Source organism: Dendrobium catenatum, unplaced genomic scaffold, assembly GCF_001605985.2.
Source record: "Dendrobium catenatum unplaced genomic scaffold, ASM160598v2 original_scaffold_138396, whole genome shotgun sequence".
In the NCBI taxonomy this organism is placed as follows: Eukaryota; Viridiplantae; Streptophyta; class Magnoliopsida; order Asparagales; family Orchidaceae; genus Dendrobium; species Dendrobium catenatum.
This window is the reverse complement of record NW_021456829.1, coordinates 355,569-375,770: the sequence shown is the minus strand read 5'-3', so window position 1 is coordinate 375,770 and position 20,202 is coordinate 355,569. Positions and strand designations below refer to the sequence as shown.

Genomic DNA, 20,202 nt, shown 5'->3' with positions numbered 1-20,202 from the left:
AGGCCCGAGAAGAAAGGGTGAAAGAGCCCGCAGATTTCCGGAGGGGATGACGAAAAGAAGGTTGAAAGAGCCCGCAGATTTCCGAATCAAACCCGCAGGTTTAATAGCAAATTTATGCTCAAAATATCAACTCCCCTTCACAACAATCATCTCTTGTTTATAGCAAAGTAGAGAAATGCCAAAAGTCACCTTAAGTAATTTCACAACATCCCAAGCTTTTATTTTCAAAGGATTATCACAACGAGTCATTTTGGAAAAACAGCCCAGATCTCACTGGAACCAGCAAGCAGACCGAAAAATTCAAAAGCAGCCATAGTTACGAAAAAGCATCCCATTTCGGAAATCAGCCCCTCTTAAAACCAGAACAGGAATCAAAGGGCAGTTCTGGAACCTAAGGAGTCCATGTTCGGTAAGCAAGCAGCACCGCCAGAATTAAGCTTTTTATTCACTGAAGCCAAAAAGGTTCACGGAATCAAGGAGTTAATGTTTCTGGTAAAAGGCCCAGGCATGGAAATATCAGCCGGCTGAAATGATAGCATTTAAAATTTCATTAACTTCCAATGAATTCAAAGCATAGAATTCAGCCCCAATTAATAGCAAGCCACAGTTTTCTAAGAGACAAGAAGAAAAAGGGGAAGGGTAAGGGACAAGGCCACTCCAAAAGTAAACTTCATAATGCAGGTACCTTTTGAGGATTAAGAGCTCTAAAACTTCAAGCTCAAGCAACTTTAGAGAACAAGCTCAAAACCGAAATGGCTCCAAACAGCCCAACCCGAGAACCACAGCAGCCAGGGCCCAATCGAGCCAGCAAACAAAGATCTACCAAGCCATATGCACTACATACCATGATCATTGGATGCTTTCCCATCATTGGATAGCTAAAAAAGAAAAGAAAATAAAATAGAAAACAAAATATACTATTGTTCAAATAAAATAAAAAGTACATAAATTCTTGATAGCATCAGATCTCCTAAGATTAGTTACCTAGGAGATGGAATAGAACCTCAGGAGCCATTGTTTAGAGATTGAAGATATTCATTTTGTCATCCTAGGGAACTCATCTTAGGAGATCTATCTGTAGGAGTTAGAATTAGGCATGTACTTAAGAATGAGGTTAGTCATTCTGCATTCATCTCCGTGGTACAACCGACTAGTGTAGATCAAGTCCTATTTGATGAATTTGGATCCTAGTTATGCAAGGAGAATTGAATCAATTTGTTAGGAATAAATTTTGGGAATTGGTTAGTAGACCTAAGAACCAGAGTGTTGTATAAACCAAATGGGTGTTCAAAAATAAGATGAAAGATTCTGGAGTAGTGATTAGGAATAAGACCAAGTTATTAGCTAAGGGTACAATCAGATTGATGACATTGATTTTGAGAAGACTTTTTCCCTTGTAGCTAGGTTAAAATCCATTAGAGTGTTGCTAGACTTTGCTTGCTTTAGAGGTTTCAAGCTGTATCAAATGGATGTAAAGAGTGCCTTTCTGAATGAGATTATTAAAGAAGATGTTTATGTAGAACAACCCCCTGGATTTGAACATTCAACATTTTCCAATCATGTTTATAAATTGAAAAAGGAATTGTATGGGTTGAAGCAAGCACCTATAGCTTTGTATGAGAGGCTAAGCACATTTCTCATAGATAGTTCTATTGTTAAGGGTAGTGTAGATACCATTCTGTTTCTAAAAAAATAGGAGATGACTTACTCATTATTCAAATTTATGTAGATGATATACTGTTTGGATCAACCAATAAAAATCTTTGTGATGAATTTTCAAAATAACGAGAAATTTGAGATGCGTATGTTGGAAGAGCTTACTTAGATTTAGTGTGAAACAATTAGATGATGGAACATTTCTTAGTCAAAGTAAATATATCAAGGATATTCTAAAGAAGTATGATATAAATAATGCAGAGGCAATAAATACACCCATGAGCTTTACCATTTTATTAGATAATCATCTAAATGGAAAATCTGTAGATTAGAAGAAGTATAGTGGGATAATAGGATCAGTTATGTATTTGACAGCTAGCAAACCTGATATAATGTTTAGTGTATACCTGTGTGCAAGATTTCAAGCACTGATCATAAGGAATCTTACATCACTGCAGTTAAGAGAATTCTTAAATATCTTTTAGGCACCCAAAACATAGGTATCTGGTATCCTAGACGTAACTTTTCTTTTGAAATCATAGGATATTCAGACTTAGACTTTGCAGGGTGTAGGATAGATAGAAAAAACACCTCAAGAATTTGTCAATTTATAGGGCAATCATTAGATTCTTGATCTTGTAAGAAGTAAAATTTAGTAGCACTATCTATTGCTGAGGAAGAATACATAGCTGTAGGAAGTTGTGTTGCTCAAGTCTTATAGCTAAAGCAACAAATCCTAGATCTTGGATTATCCGTGGGCATCATTTATATCATGTGTGATAACATTAGTGCCATATATATTTCTAAAACCCAATTCAACACTCCCGCAATAAGCATATAAACATTATACATTATTTCATTAGAGATCATATAGCCAAGGGAGATATAGAACTGCATCATGTTGCAACTAAAAATCAATTGACAGATATTTTCACCAAAAGCTTAAACTATGACACCTTTAGCACCTTGAGGACTAGACTAGGTGTTATTGACATTCAAGCTTGATTTAGAATGAAAGTGAATTCATCAATCATTTGTAACCAGTTGTTTTTGTGTGTGCTTAAATATGTATTACATTTTGTAATGCATGTTTCTTTATTGATTTGTTGTTGGTTTTATTTATTTTTGTTTGCTTCTAGTTAGTAGGTATTCCCTATTCATCACACACATTGAACCACATCTTAAAATAAAAAAAGTTAAAACTTAAAAAATTTGTTCACATCATATTGTATGATCCACACACAACTAGACATCCACAGCATTCATTAAATAAATGGCTCTGATCTCACCAATAATTGATGATCGTACTATATGATTCAACCTTTCGTACTGTATGATATACGTGTCAGTAATCATTGAACGAATTAATCGTCTGGTATGATCTTCAAAACGGCATTGTACTTTATGAATACCTTTTTGTACTATATGATTTTAGTCAAAGTTGTACTAATGACTCCTCTGGAAGATCGTCCAGTACGATCCTGATTGTACTATATAATTTTACCACTTTTTTAATAAATCATCGAGATGAATTTAATCCTTATGATCATCTAATATGAATCTCGATCGTGCTGTACGATTTGCTAAAAAAATTACATAAGAGAAGGAATTCTAAGGTTTCATTTACACAATTTCATATTCATCACATAGCTTCTAAATTCCTATTCTTAAGATTCTTATGGTCGGTGGCAAGCGAGCCTATCAACTACTTCAAGGCAATTCCTCTCGTCGTTCTGTTGACGACCGGTTCCAAACGATTGAGGATTAATGTGCCTACCACAGATTCAAGGAAGCTCACATTACCCCCCTTGCATTCCTGACCAATCAATTCTCAATTATTGAGTAAAAGACATTTTTGCCACCAGTACTCTTCAAATTCTCTTCACACTCGCCTTCACTTTTAACTCCGAACTTCTCTATGAATTTTTTGTGAGCTTGCGAGTATGCTGATTTCTCTATCATGACCTCATATGTTTGAAAATGACCCATAAAAATTGTCAAACATGACATATCTATGTAGTTACACCTGTCCACAGAAGGGGTTCAACCCCATGTTGTATCTTCTAGGGGAGACTATGACTGGACCAAAATAAATTTAATTAAAAGGAACACTCATCTGAACTGACACCAGCCCCTTGTCCAGTCCTTAAATCAAAACGCTCATATCATCTATCATGTTCTTTGGACTTATATTCTTCCTAAAGCTGGAGATAAAGTAAATATCTCTCCACTTCTGTCTGTAGTTACCTAAATGATTATGTTCGACACTTCTTTTGATGAATTTCAAATGATCATTAGTTATCTTCAAAACCTCACTTCCCTTTGCATGTGAACAACCTATCATAAGCATAACCTTGCACTAGGTCACCTAATTGCCTATGTTTTTGATCAGAAGTATCAGCTTATGTATCCCGTACTGGAAAATACATTTCCTATTTTCTACTTTGATGGCTTTTTTCATCTTTTCTTTCATCGTTACCAAGGGGAAGAGCCCAACGAAGAGTCAAAGTTCAACGAGGCAGGGGGAGACCTTTTGGCTCCTCCTGCTCTAGCACTAGCTATAGCACAAACTATAGCACCAGCTATAGCACCTGCATACGAGCTTCCTTACTACGACACATTTTTTCAGTGATTTGATCAGTTGGTGGCACGCCTTGATACTCACATTCAATAGCAGCAGAAGTAGCATGAGGTGGATATGACTTGATTTGGCGAGCAGTTTGCATCTATTTACAAGTACCACTAGCCACTACCACTTGATCAAGCTCCCTTCTACTTTTAGGCTGTATTTATTTGTAGTTTGTGCTTTCTCTTTAGTTGCTTTCTACTTTTCTGCTTGTGCTTTCTCTTTAGTTACACTCTAAGTAGTCTGTTTTAAATTTACTCAAACAAAAACCTTTGGACTCTAAGGTTGACCTCCATAATTCGAGTTTACCTTCTCTAGTCTTATCAACAAGAAGAATATCATCCGCAAAAATCATACACCATGGTACAACCTATTGCAAATGTCTAGTGAGAACATCCATGACTAAAGCAAAAAGATATGGGCTTAAGGTTGATACTTGATGTAATCCAATTGAAATATGAAATACTTGGTCAAACCACCTTGTGTTTGAACACAAGTAATAGCTCATGCACACATATCATTAATGACTTGAATATAAGTATTATTAACCCCTTTTTTTTCTAGAACTCAACAAAACACTTCTCTTGGAACTTTATCATATGCTTTCTCTAAATAAGTATCATATGAAGATCCTCATTACTCTCTCTATACTTCTCCATCAAACATCTCAATAAATGTATAGCTTCTATAGTTGACCTACCCGGCATGAATCCAATTAAATTTTGAGAAATATTAGTATCGCGCCGCAACCTATGCTCCGTAACTCTCCTATAGTTTTAAAATATGACACATGAACTTAATTCCTCTATAATTCGTACAATCTTGTGCATCACCTATTTTCTTAAAAATAAGAATCAACACACTCATTCTCTACTCATCTAACATCTTTTAGTCTTCAAAATAATATTAAAAGTTTAGTAAGCCATGAGATTTCTTTTCTCCTTAGCATTTCCATACATTTATTGGAATATCATTAGGTCTAAGAGCTTTTCCACACTACGTTTTTTTTTAAAACCTCTCTAACATAGGTTTTACTAAACACTAATAACAACAAAAATCTTTATTTTTATTTGGGTGCTAAGGTCACTAAAGTCAAACACATTCTTACAATCTTCTTTGAAAAGTTTAACAAAGTATCTCATCCACATTTGTTAAATATTCTCTTCTAATAAAAACATTTTTTGATCTTCATCCCTAATACACTTCACTTGAACTAAATCTATCCTACCCATATCTCTTTGTTTGGCTAACCTATAAATATATCTTTCGCCATTCTTAGTATGTAATATATTATATAAATCATTAAAAACTAAAATCTTGCATCACATATTGCTTTCTTAGACTTCTTACAGACATTTTTATATCATTTCCCAGTAAACTAATTTTTATAATAAATCTTTTTTTTTTTATTTAATTTTTTCTTGTACATTTTGATTCCACCATTAATTATTTTTACTAGTAGGAGCTTTTCCCTTTGATACTTCAAGCATATCTTTTGCAATATTTTAACATTAGTAGGTACATTTTTCCACATAAAATTAACTTCCTCATGCACAAGACAAAATTTGAAGATCTAGAGTCTTACTCTCAAAATATTTTTGTTAATATTCTTTATATACCCCTATCTAATCCTAAAATAGCACTACAACAATATTAAGCCTTTGTCCTACTATGTGGGGTCAGCTACATGAATCCTTTTTCGCCATTGTGTCCGGTTAAAAGTCAAATTCTGATTTAAATCTAATAAAGAAAATTCATTTCTTATATTTTTTAACCAAGTCTTTTTAGGTCTACCTTTACCTTTCTTAACAGAAGTTGAATCTAATACCTCATGTTTCCTAACCGGGTCATTAGAAGGCCTTCGTTTAATGTGACCAAACCATATAAGGCGACTCTCTTTAATATTATCTTCCATTGGAGCTACTCCAACCTTTTCACATATATGCTCATTTTGTATCATATCTCTAAGGGTCAAGCCACTCATGCACCTAAGCATCCTTATCTCTGCAACACTTAACTTAGTATTATGCTTCTCTTTTAATGGCCAACATTCGACACAATAAAGCATTGCAGGTCTCACCACCATCTTATAGAATTTTCCCTTAAGTTTGAGTGGGACTTTTCCATCGCACAATTAGTTCGATTCATTCCTCCACTTCAACCATCTAGCTTGAATTCTGCTGATAATATCCCCATCTATTTCACCATCACTCTGAACAATAGAACTAAGATATCTAAAACGTGTACTCTTATTAATGACTTGATCGCCCAAAGTCACAATCCTCTCACTAGGCCTAATGCTACTAAAATTACACTCTATATATTCAGTTTTAAATGTACTCAAGCGAAAACCTTTAGACTCTAAAGTTGATCTCCATAATTCAAGTTTACTTTCAACTCCCTCTCTAGTCTTATCAACAAGAAGAATATTATAAGCAAAGAGCATACACCAAGATACATACTCTTGCAAATGTTTAGTGAGAACATCCATGACTAAAGCAAAAAGATACGGACTTAAGGCTGATCCTTGATGTAATCCAACCGAAATAGAAAAATACTTGGTCAAACCACCTTGTGTTTGAACACAAGTAATAGCTCCTGCATACATATCTTTAATGATTTGAATATAAGCATTATTAACTCCTTTCTTTTCAAAAACTATTCATAACACTTCTCTTGGAACTTTATCATATGCTTTCTCTAAATCAATAAATATTATATGTAGATCTCTATATTTCTCCATTATACCTCTCAATAAATATTTGGCTTCCATAGTAGACTTACCCGGAATGAATCCAAATTGATTTTGAGAAATATTAGTATCACGCCGCAACGTACGCTCCATAACTCGCTCCCATAGTTTTAAAGTATGACACATTAACTTAATTTCTCTATAATTCGCACACTTCTATGCATCACCTTTATTCTTAAAAATAAAAATTAACACTCAATCTCCACTGATCTGGCCATAGCTGTCAATGGCGCAAAATAGCTCGTGCCATGGCGCACGGCGCGGTGCGGCGCACCTACGGCGTCATGTTCATGGCGAGGTGCATGTGTTTAAAATAGCGCGCGCTATTTGCGCCACATGTGAGCCACGGCGCATTGCGCTCGGCGCAAAATAGCGCGACAAATTATTTTTAAATTTCGGTATACTTATGAATATTTTTTATATTTAAAAATATATCTATATTTTAAGATAAACGACTATTCATTGCCCTAATTTCACGAAAGATTTTATGTTTGCTGCATCTGCCGAACACATCCCGCAGTCCCTAAGTTAAGGTCGCTGAATCTATTCCGAAGTCGAAGGTTTTCTGTTTGCTGCATTCGCTGCTTCCGCCGAATCCAGCCGATCTGTCCCGAAGTTGAAGTCGTTTCCGCCAAATCGTCTCACTGAGCAGTGCTTTTGCAAAATCCGCCCCTCTCTCATCTGTTCCAATAAAATCTTACCAACTGACTCCGATTTGCAACCTCCGTCTGTTCCGCACAACTCTGTTGTTTTGCACGATTATTTCTTACAAGAATTTACAACTTAACAGGTATGCTCGGTACCGCTAGGTACATGCTTGGTATCGCTAAGTAAATGCTCGGTACCGCTATGTATATGCTGGATACCGCTCGGTACCGCTAGTTACATGCTCTGTACCTCTCGGTACAGCTCGGTACAACTAGGTACATGCTCGGTACCGCTAGGTACATGCTCGGTACGCTAAGTACATGCATGATACCGCTCGGTACCGCTATGTAAATGCTCGGTTCCGCTCGGTACATGCTCGGTACTGCTAGTTACATGCTCTGTACCGCTCGGTACAGCTCGGTAAAACTAGGTACACGCTCCGTACACGCTTGGTATCGCTAAGTACATGTATGATACCGCTCAATACACGCTCGGTATCGTAAGTACATGCATGATACCGCTCAGTACATGCTCGGTACCGCTCGGTACCGCTCGGTACTTCTAGTTACATGCTCTGTACCGCTCGGTACAGCTTGCTACAACTAGGTACACGCTTGGTACTGCTCCCTAATTTCTATACAAACGAACTTCAAAATTCCTCTTACAAATAAATTTTGTTCCGGCGGCACGGCCTAGGTCGAACCCCGCAAGGGGGCAGAGCCCCCTTGGACCCTCGGCAGCCCCCATATTATGTTTTTTGGACAATATTATGTTTCTTTTATCTAAATTTGTTTGCTTTTAGGTGATCTTAAAATGTCAGATTCAGTTCAATCTTTAAAAAAAAATCCAGCATGGAAATATGCTATACTATCAAATGAATCCGACAACAACAGTGTGATATGCATTTTTTGTGATAAAACAACAAAAAGAGGAATTACACGCCACAAACAACGCCTCGTTGGGGGTTTTAGGAATGCATGACCTTGCTCTAACTGTCCCGAGCACGTGAAGTCTGAAATTAAGGCATCCATGTTGAAAAAAAAGATTTAAAGGAATAGTTTAATGATATATCAATTGTCAACCTTGCTGAAGAAGAAGGAGAAGATTTTGATGTGATGACAGGTGATATTTTAGTTGTTAAACCATCCAAAATGTTCCGGACAAATAAATCAAACACATCTAGTCAAGGATCGACATCTACATCTATCTTCAAAACATCACGACCTAAAGGTCCATTAGATACTTTCCTTACACCAAATCCTAAAGATGTAGTAAAGCATAGAAAATGTCAGTTTAACAAAGAAATGGATGCAGCTAAAAAAGAAATGAGGGGAAGGGCTGTTCAAGTGTTTAGTAGATGGATGTACGATGCTGGGATTCCATTTAATGCTGTGAACTATGATAGTTTCCCTATTATGGTGGAGGCACTTGGGCAGTTTGGACATGGTATGAAACCTCCTAGTTATCATGAGGCACGAGTTACTTATTTGAGGAAAGAGGTTGGACATACACATGAGCTATTGCGACGCCATCAAGAAGATTGTGTACGATATAATTGTTCTCTAATGACAGATGGATGGACGTCGAGGAATGGGAAAAGCTTAATCAATTTTCTTGTTAATTGTCCAAGAGGTAGTGCATTCATTGAATCAATTGATGCTAGTTCTTTCTCCAAGAATACTGTGAAAATGTTTGAACTTTTTTGCAAGTACATCGAGATTATTCGACCACATAATGTGATCCAAGTGGTCACTGATAATGCATCCGAAAATGCTCTTGCAGGTTTGTCACAACTTTTATTCTAAAGTTATGTTATTTCATGAAGAATTTGTATATATCTTAACTTAAATTATAATGACATAACAGAAAAATTATTAATGGACAAATATCCTCACATTTATTGGACTCGTGCTGCTCATTGTTTGGATTTAATAATGGAGGACATTTTCAAAACTCAAAAGCTAAGGCGATGCTTTGAGAAAGCAGTGGCAGTACACAGTTTTGTATATTCTAGGCATCGCTTACTTGAGTTAATAAGAAGGTGCACAAATCAAAGAGCACTTGTCAAACCCGCAAAGACTCACTTTCCAACAGCTTTCTTAAATTTACAACGTTTTCATCAACAACAACTGTGCTTGAAGAAAATGTTTTACTTGTGAGAAATTTATCTTGGGTCCTTATGCGAAAGAGGCTAAAGCAAAACAATCTCAACATACAATCTTATAACAATCATTTTGGAACACTTTAGTATCATAATCGAGACATTAAACACATGTTCCCCTTTCTTCTTAAAGCATGTAAATCAATATTTTTATGTCAACTGAGCATGTTTAGGATTAGAACTTTCTGCTGAGCGTAGCTCATTCCCTAGTTTTGGGAAATTTTCAGAAGACCCGACTCTTAGGTGATGGCTGATCACCCGAGGTTTACTTACAGACGACGCTTATCGGGTGACAGGTTCCTTTACTGTCTTTAGTAGTAGTAGATGTTGTAGTTATTTTTGTTATTTTGGATGGCATGCAGAAATTGTGTAGAAAACATTTTATATGGCCATCTTGTACATTTTGATAGACTTGTGTTATGATAATATTGTAGAGGTGCTTTATTTATTTTGATTAGCTAAAATTGAATGAAATTGTTGATGAGAAATAAATTTCGCGTCCGATCTCGTTCCCGCCTCGTATTTACGAGCTAACCGGGCCGGGTCGTGACAAATAGAGAATGTAAGACATGCTACATGGGCTACTTTCAATAAAAACAGTAAAACCCAACTTCTTAAGCTATGGGCTACTTCTAAATGAACCCGTCATACCCACTATATGGGCTACTCCGAAGGGAAGCCATAAGACCCGCTATAAGGGCTTCTTTTAATAAAAGCTGTAAGACCTGCTACACAGGCTCTTAGGGGTTGATTTGGAGGGGATTAATTAAGAAATATTTCCTAATTGAAGGAGACAGATTTGAGGGCCAATTTGGGGGCTGATTTGGAGGGGATTTATTAGGAAATATTTCCTAATTGAAGAAGGCAGATTTGAAGGCTGATTTGACGGTTGATTTGGGAGGGAAATAATTAAGGAAATATGATAGATTTGGGAGGAAATTGGGGGAGAGCTGTTTGGGTATTTGTCATTTATTATATGCTTTAAGTAGGATATTTTTCCTAGGGTTAGGGTGATGTCTTGTTTGCTTAATTTAGTTTATTCTTAGATTATTTGGGCTCTAGTTAGCAGCTAGATATTGGGAGAGCCGGATCTTTCTCTTCAATTGAAGATTTGTATCTTGCATTGCTCTTTATAGTTTTTTGATGTTGTCAATACTTTATATTTTCTGAATTTTACTTTTTTGAACCTATGTATTTTATTTTGTATTGCCCTATAATGGAAAACAACCCATGATCATGCTGGGTTCGGTGCTCTTAGGGTTGGTTCACATCATTGTCCTTCCACTTGTGTTGATCTTTCTTCCTTGCTCCTTGGTGACTGGTTGGGTATTTAAGGGTTGTTTTTCCTTATTGGGCTTTGCCCATATTTCCCCTTAGGTTGGTGGCTGCTTGGATTCTTCCTCTTGCTTTATGTTCGGTTTCCCTGTTGGCTGTTTGGTTTCCCTTGCTGGCTGTTCAGTTTTCCCTTGCTGATTTCAATTTAGGATGCTTTGGTTTCTCCTTTAATGAGCTATTTTGGATGTTTTTTTTTTGCTGTATTGAAGGCACATTTATGTGAGCAAATAAATGCTATTTTTCCCTCTTATATATAGTGGTTGATTCTCTATTGAAGGTAGTTTTGGAAGAAAAAAAATTTAACATGTGGGTTTCTTCTTAGCTTGCAAGTTGGTCTTCTCTCTAATCCCTATTACTTCCTCTCGGGTTTCTTTCTACTTCCCTCCATGATTTTCCCTTCCAGCAGTATCTTTCTTTTCTAAATATTATGAGTTTTGTGGTGGTGTTGTGCCATGTTCTATTGGTATTTGCCTGAGGAGTGCAGACTTATGTTTGATCAAAATTTCAGTGGTGGATTACTGGTTAAATATTCCTCTGAGCATATTTTCCTAGTTTTGTGAGTTGCATGTGCGGTGACCAATTGTGGTTGTTCTGAGGGTTTTTATAGTTTGTGTTTTTATATTTTCTTTCTTACAAGATTTTCTAATTATTTTCTCACGTTTGTTTCCTACTAAGTTTCTTTCTGTTGGTGTTTGCTTATGTTTAATTGAAAGGAAGTTCTTAACTATATGCCTAATGTCTCCTAAAATGTTTAAGATCTTAGGTTGCATCATTCTTTCAATAAAAAATTATATTTTGGCATTCTTCTTCCCAATTTTTTGTGTTTCATCAGTTGATTTGATCAAAAGAACATCCACTTCTTATCAGAATACTCACATATTAAAACTTCGAAAACATTACTTATATCTTAATATACACCATTAAGATTGATTAATGGGTCCAAAGTATATTATCCTAGACTTTATGCTGTGTTCAAAATGTATAGTTTCAGATCAATATCTTGTAATGATTAAGTGTTACGATTCATCTCATATTGCTTATCAATCTGCAGACGTGATTGCTTAATTTTTGGGATTATCTTGCTATCTGTTCCCTCCATTTTTTGACTGATAATAAACCCGAACCTCCCTTCTCTCTGTGTTCCTCTTTTTGTCTCATTAAGCATGGCTAATCTTCTAGGGTGGAGACACAAGATGGAGGTGATGCCAAAGTGGAAGTTTCACCACGTGATGTTGTTTATACACAGCCAGCCGAGTTTAAAAACGGAGAAGAACCTGAGATCTTGCATACACTTGATCTTCGCTACGGGTATTCCTACTAAGTTTTAGTAAAAACTTCATATCCAAATCAAATATCTCGACTTATATGTGCTTTATGTTCTTTATATTTAATCCTCTTTTCTCTGAATAAAATTTAGCATATCTATTCTTCTCTTATTTTGTGTAGTGGTATCTCCTGGTGTGATGACTCCCTTGCCTTGGTATATGAGTCTTGGTATAAAACTCGTCGGACAAAAACCTGGGTCATTTCTCCAGGCCGTAAGGGTGCAAGCCCACGAATATTGTTTGATAGATCGTCAGAAGATGTCTACTCTGATCCAGGATCTCCAATGATGCGAAGAACACAGGAAGGAACCTATGTTATTGCCAAAATAAAAAACCAAGATGAAGGGACTTACATATTGCTAAATGGAAGTGGTGCAACACCAGATGGGAATATTCCATTCCTAGATTTATTTGATATGTACGTTTCTGTTGAATTCTTATGGTATCTTGAAAAAATTCCATATTTCTTTGAATGCTAAGAGAGTCCTATTGACAGACACACAGGAAATAAAGAACGAATATGGGAAAGTGACAAAGAAAAATATTATGAAACAGTTGTTGCATTGATGTCGGATTATGGTGAGGATGAGTTAAACATCGAGCAACTGAAGATACTTACTTCCAAAGAATCAAAAACTGAAAACACGCAATACTTCATACAAAGCTGGCCGGACAAGAAAGCTGTTCAAATTACAAAATTTCCCCACCCATATCCACAACTAGCTCAGTTACAGAAGGAGATGGTGAGATATCAGAGGAAGGATGGCGTTCAACTTACTGCAACGCTTTATTTGCCTCCCGGTTACAGCCCATCAGATGGGCCTCTCCCATGTTTAGTCTGGTCTTATCCTGGGGAATTCAAAAGCAAAGATGCAGCAGGGCAAGTTCGTGGCTCTCCAAATGAGTTTGCAGGCATAGGATCCACTTCAGCTCTTCTATGGTTGGCTAGAGGGTATTCTTCTATAAGATTAACTTGCGAAGTTCGAACATAAACTTTCACTAATGATTTTATTGTAAGCTTTAAGAATTGAATTCTAATGCTTTGCTTTCTGACTGCATTTTAAGGTGAAAGCAGCTATGACATAATTGTTGACTTTACTGTTGTTTTGCTTATTTCAACTATGTCATCATTTTTAGCTGATTCAGCTACAACTTTGTTCAATTATGTATTAAATTATATGTTCACATTTTGTTTTTATCCAGCATAAATAGAATTTTGCATCATGTCGTCTGTAAAAGTTGAAGATTTTTGCAGCTAGTGATCGCTGCCTCTTTCAACTATTTTTTGTCTGATTTGTGCGTCCTCTTCAACCTCTCGTCATATCTTTTCTGACCTATCAGTCTTTTTGTTCAATTAGTTCATATTGATGAATATAAGGTCCAGAGTGAGTATTCATCTATTTCCTATTCATTCCTGTTGATTTAAGTGGATGATGTTGTTGGGGATGAGTTAACATCACAACGACGAAACAAGCAAGAAAATAGAAGCAGTGAAAAATAAAGGACACTAGGATTTAGCATGGAAAAACTCAATTAGGGAAAAAATCATGGAGTCACACTATTCCAAGAAATCCCCTATGAAAATTGGGATAAATAAGTACAGATCTCTCTTCTCCCTCACTCTCTATTTGCTTCTCTTATCACATGCACCATTTTCACTCTCTCACAAAAATACAAGAGAAAGCCAAGGAAAAAACCTCAAGGGATGCAACCCTTCAAAAAAATGAGAAAGAAAACCGTCCAGTCAGTCTCGCAGTGCTGCGGCGCCAGTTTGGAGCGCTGCGTTGCTTAAACCTCTGTTTTGATCCTTTGAGGCATCATATCTAGACTACTATGGTATTCCGTTCTATGTCGTTCAGCGTTGGGGCGTTCAGGAACACATCATTGGGGCACTCGGGTACACGGCACCGGAGTTTTTGCACCCGAACCCAAGCGGTGGTAAACCCCCTGCACCCCCAAGCAAGTACGATAAACTTGAGGTCCGAGGCAATAGAACAACCCGATTTATCAACACAATCATATTCCACACATAACAGATGTGCTCAAAAATCTTTTTTAAACCTTCAGATTTTTTGTTAAAAAAAAGTGGACTACCGGACCCAGAACATGAAATTTGATCGGGGGAAGTGTCAAGAACAAATGTTATGCCTCCTTGTATCTTTAGAAAAGGAGATTACGTACGTTATTTTTTTCAAATATTATGTCTATTAGTAACTAGTTAGTCTCAGTTATGTCTGGTTGATTCTTTGCTGGGCTTTCATGTTAGTCAGGTCTCCTAATTTCAACTTATTGACAATTGTCAATAACAATACTTTCATCAGTGTTAGATTAAAGGTATGTGCAAAATATGTATGAAGATGGACTGAATGTGGTAAAGGTGCAGAACCAAGCTTTGAACTTGGTCAAGCAACAACAACAACAAAAAAAAAAAAGGAAAAAAGAAAAAAATATGGGATGTTGATTAATTGACTTCCATAGGAGTGTTATTTGCCATGCAGATTTATAGATGTTTGGGTAAGCTGAATAGATTAGTCTTTTTTCAGTAACTTAGAAAGAAAACAATGCACTCAGATGATTAGGATGGCATTTTCAAACTGTTGACCTACAACTGCCAATCGAACCCAACCATCAACCCACGTCGACCACGATCACACGATCTCATACAACCGTCCCGTTCACGTTGTCTAAACCTCTCAACCAAACCATTCAGACATTCATGCGCACATAGAAAAAAAAAGTCGGAGGATTTGGGAAACTTACAGACAGAGACGAAACTTCTCCCTCTCGTGTCGTATGCAAGCAAACGAAGCCGGTTGCCGACCTCCTGCGAACCCGACTCCGACGCCGAGCCGCACTGCCGGCTCCATTTTACAATTCATGCTTGTGACCAAACTAGCCCCGCCGACGTGCCATAGCTGGCCCAACCTCCAGCTTCTGTCGACCTCTTGCTCTTGTTGACCTCATGCTCCCACCGACCTCCAAAATCTCTATCCACGCCTACACCCAACGTCGAAGCTAACCTCCTCTTCCATCTCCGGCCGTGACTCCAACCCGCCAACCTCAGTCGTCGAGTGCACCTCTCACTCGTGTCCTAGAGCCACTAGCAGTCTGCCTCCGGCCTGACCAGTCGCCGATGTCCGACCGCCGACCTCACCCGCCGAGCCTGACTCTGCTCCCGTGAGTGAATCTCACGCCATCTCTGCCCTAACCCGATGATGTCTCTCTCTCTATATATATATATGTATTACACATATTATATAATAATAATAATAATAATAATAATAATAATAATAATAATAATAATAATAATAATAATAATAATAATAATAATAATAATAATAATAATAATAATAATAATAATAATAATAATAATAATAATAATAATAATAATAATAATAATAATAATAATAATAATAATAATAATAATAATAATAATAATAATAATAATAATAATAATAATAATAATAATAATAATAATAATAATAATAACTGTAAATATCATATCAAAACATATTCAAAATGTTGTGGTAAATTTCGTCAATACAAAATTATGCGCGTTATTCGGTAACGGAAACACAAACTGAGCACAAATTATCAAAACTCGAAATCTTTGAAATCAGAAATAGATGGAGTCCTTACTTCGAGACAAACAAATCTTCCAACTGCGTCGTCAGACAAAAGCGCTCCGCCTCAGAAATTAAGCTCTTCTTTCTCTTCCTTCTCTCTTCTCTCTCCTGCTTTCTTTCTCTCTTCAAAATGATCCAAAATATCTCAAATCGGATATTTATCAAGCAGGCATCATCCGGACGTTCTATTCGTCCTGGACGGAACTCCTCTGGACTCAAAACGTCCAGACGAAATTAATTCAATTATTCGTCCCTGGACGAAACTCTCGGGTTCAGTGTCGTTCCGACGGTTCGTATCCGACGTTGTCCGACCCTTACAGGTTCGTCCAGACGATCCAGGCAGATTTTTCACATTTCTTCATTCGCCGGGACTAAGGCCAGCTTCATCCAGACAACAGCACTAAAAAAATCAGCTTTTCAAGAGTTTTACAGTTTGGGAGGGAATTGCCCTTTGGCTCGACTCAACGGATCAAACCGACGGCAGGAGATTGGAGAGCGAATCGATTCCCATAAAGAGTCTTAAGTCTTCAATCCCTCAATCGGATCAGTTCGACGAGCCAAGGGCTTGGGGACCGAATCAACCCCGGGACTTCCTTCAGTCTTCTCCAATTTGTTGTGATACCAATTTGAAAATCCTCTCTCCTTTCCTCTCTTTTTTTAATTTATTTCATTTTATTATTATTATTATTATTATATTATTATTATTATTATTATTATTATATTATTAATATTATTAATTATTATTATATATATGTGTAATCATACATATATATAGAAGAAGAGACATCACGGTTAGGGCAGAGATGGCGTGAGATTCACTCACGGGAGCAGAGTCAGGCTCCGGGTGATGGTCGGCGGTCGGACAATCGGCGACTGGTCAGGCCGCGAGGCAGACTGCTTAGTGGCTCTAGGACACGAGTGAGAGGTGCACTCGAGCGACTGAGGTTGGCGGGTTGGAGTCACGGCCGGAGAGGGAAGAGGAGGTTAGCTTCGACGTTGGGTGTAGGCGTGGATAGAGATTTTTGAGGTCGGTGTGGAGCATGAAGTCAACAAGAGCAAGAGGTGACAGAAGCCATAGAAGCGGGGATGGTGGGCCAGCTATGGCACTGTCGGCGGGTCTAGTTTGTCACAAGCATGAATTGTAAAATGGAGTCGGCAGTGCGGCTCGGCACGTGAGTCGGGTTCGCAGGAGGTCGCAACCGGCTTCGTTTGCTTGCATACGACACGAGAGGGAGAAGTTTCGTCTCTGTCTGTAAGTTTCCCAAATCCTCCGACTTTTTTTTTCTATGTGCGCATGAATGTCTGAATGGTTTGGGTGAGAGTTTAGACAACGTGACGGGCGGTTGTATGAGATCGTGTGATCGTGGTCGACGTGGTTGATGTTGGGTTCGATTGGCAGTTGTAGGTCAACAGTTTGAAAATGCCATCCTAATCAATCTGAGTGCATTGTTTTCTTTCTAAGTTACTGAAAAAAGACTAATCTATCAGCTTACCCAACATCTATAAATCTGCATGGCAAATAACACTCCTATGGAAGTCAATTAATCACATCCCATATTTTTTTCTTTTTCCTTTTTTTTTTTTTTGTTGTTGTTGTTGCTTGACCAAGTTCAAAGCTTGGTTCTGCACTTTACCACATTCAGTCCATCTTCATACATATTATTGCACATACCTTTAATCTAACACTGATGAAAGTATTGTTATTGACAATTGTCAATAAGTTGAAATTAGGAGACCTGACTGACATGAAAGCCCAGCAAAGAATCAACCAGACATAACTGAGACTAACTAGTTACTAATAGACATAATATTGAAAAAAAATAACGTAACGTTAATCTCCTTTTCTAAAAGATACAAGGAGGCATAACATTTGTTTCTTGACACGTCCGCCGCATCAAATTTCATGTTCTGGTCGGTAGTCCACTTTTTTTTAACAAAAAATCTGAAGGTTTAAAAGATTTTTTGAACACATCTGTTATGTTGTGGAATATGATTGTGTTGATAAATCGGGTTGTTCTATTCCTCCGGACCTCAAGTTTATCGTACTTGCTTGGGGGTGCAGGGGGTTTACCACCGCTTGGGTTCGGGTGCAAAAACTCCGGTGCCGTGTACCCGACCCAATGATGTGTTCCTGAACGCCCCAACGCTGAACGACATAGAACGGAATACCATAGTAGTCTAGATATATGCCTCAAAGGATCAAAACAGAGGTTTAAGCAACGCAGCGCTCCAAACTGGCGCCGCAGCACTACGAGACTGACTGGACGGTTTTTCTTTTCTCATTTTTTTGAAGGGTTGCATCCCTTGAGTTTTTTCCTTGGCTTTCTCTTGTATTTTGTGAGAGAGTGAAAATGGTGCATGTGATAGAGAAAGCAAATAGAGAGTGAGAAGAAGAGAGATCTGTACTTATTTATCCCAATTTTCAATAGGGGATTTTTTGGAATAGTGTGACTCCATGATTTTTTCCCTAATTGAGTTTTTCCATGCTAAATCCTAGTGTCCTTTATTTTTTCACTGCTTCTTTTTCTTGCTTGTTTCGTCGTTGTGATGTTAACTCATCCCAACAACATCATCCACTTAAATCAACAGGAATGAATAGGAATAGATGAATACTCACTCTGGACCTTATATTCATCAAATGAACTAATTGAACAAAAAGACTGATAGGTCAGAAAAGATATGACGAGAGGTTGAACAGGACGCACAAATCAGACAAAAAATAGTTAAAGAGGCAGCGATCACTAGCTGCAAAAATCTTCAACTTTTACAGACGACATGATGCAAAAATTCTATTTATGCTGATTAAAAACAAATGTGAACATATATAATTTAATACATAATTGAAAAAAGTTGTAGACTGGCAATCATTCACTAAAATGATGACATAGTTGAAATAAGCAAAACAACAGTAAAGTCAACAATTATGTCATAGCTCTTTCACCTTAAAATGCAGTCAGAAAGCAAAGCATTAGAAGTTCAATTCAAAGCTTTACATTAAAAAGTAGAAAGTTTTATTGTTCGAACTTCGCAAGTTAATTATAGAAGAATACCCTCTAGCCAACCATAGAAAGCTGAATGGACCTATGACTGCAATCATTTGCAGAGCCACAACTTGCCCTGCGGCATCTTTGCTTTTGAATTCCCAGGAAAGACCAGACCTAACATGGGAGAAAGTAAGCCATCTGATGGCTGTACTCGTGCCAAATGAAGCTTGCAGTAAGTTGACGCATCCTTCTCTTATCTCACCATCTCCTTCTGTAACTGAGCTAGTTGGATGGGTGAAACTTTTGTCAATTTGAACAGCTTTCTGTCTCGCCAGCTTTGTATGAAGTATTGCGTTGTTTTTCAGTTTTGATTCTTTTGGAAGTAAGTATCTTCAGTTGCTCGATGATTTAACTCATCCTCACCATAATCCGACATCAATGCAACAACTGTTCATATAATAATATCTCTTCCACTGTTCTCCTATATTCGTCTTTCTAATAGTCTCTTGATGTGCTTACTAGAAGTCAGATAGACATCTACTTATATATATCAATGGAATACTGTAATCTCTTTTCAATCAATACCAAAAATTCAATCACAAACGTATTTATAGACAATCACAATCTGAGAGATTAGTGAGGTCTCCCATATGGTGTTGAGCTTATCCACTTCCATTAGCTATAGTGACAAATGTACTATCCCTTCCATCTTTGTCTTTACTCCTTCAATAAATTAATTAAGATCATAGTTGTTCTCTTAAGCCTCCCATACACCGCTCATTGGATCTCACCTTGTCAAAGATAGTACAATCTTCTGATCCATCTATTCATCAAACAATCGTGCAGCAGCCCTTACGTCCTGAAGGTAATAGATCTCCAACGTTTTGTTCCGACGGGATTTTATTATACCCAATGATACTCATCTTTTTATCCAATAGTAGCAAGGTGGACATTGTCATCTACAGCCGATTTAGATACACTACATCCAAAATAAGAGAAGAATAATAGCTATAAATTTTATTCAGAAACAAGAGAAGACAAATATAGCAAGCCATACAGCTTTAATAGAATATCAGTCTAGACTTGCGT

General features: G+C 37.2%; 2 protein-coding genes across 2 annotated transcripts in view; both read left to right on the top strand.

The window, feature by feature from the left end:
* The window catches only part of LOC114578740, a 29,024-nt gene extending 24,736 nt beyond the window's left edge, over positions 1-4,288 (top strand). The window contains exon 3 of the mRNA XM_028692167.1: positions 4,049-4,288. Within this exon, the coding sequence (XP_028548000.1) occupies positions 4,049-4,288 (240 nt within the window). The remainder of the gene's footprint in view (positions 1-4,048) is intronic.
* Positions 4,289-8,986: 4,698 nt separating this feature from the next.
* The window catches only part of LOC110105318 (probable glutamyl endopeptidase, chloroplastic), a 24,305-nt gene continuing 13,089 nt past the window's right edge, over positions 8,987-20,202 (top strand). Inside the window, exons 1-5 of the mRNA XM_020834768.2 lie at positions 8,987-9,464; positions 12,164-12,231; positions 12,350-12,486; positions 12,625-12,921; positions 13,000-13,455. Of these exons, the coding sequence (XP_020690427.1) occupies positions 8,987-9,464; positions 12,164-12,231; positions 12,350-12,486; positions 12,625-12,921; positions 13,000-13,455 (1,436 nt within the window). The remainder of the gene's footprint in view (positions 9,465-12,163; positions 12,232-12,349; positions 12,487-12,624; positions 12,922-12,999; positions 13,456-20,202) is intronic.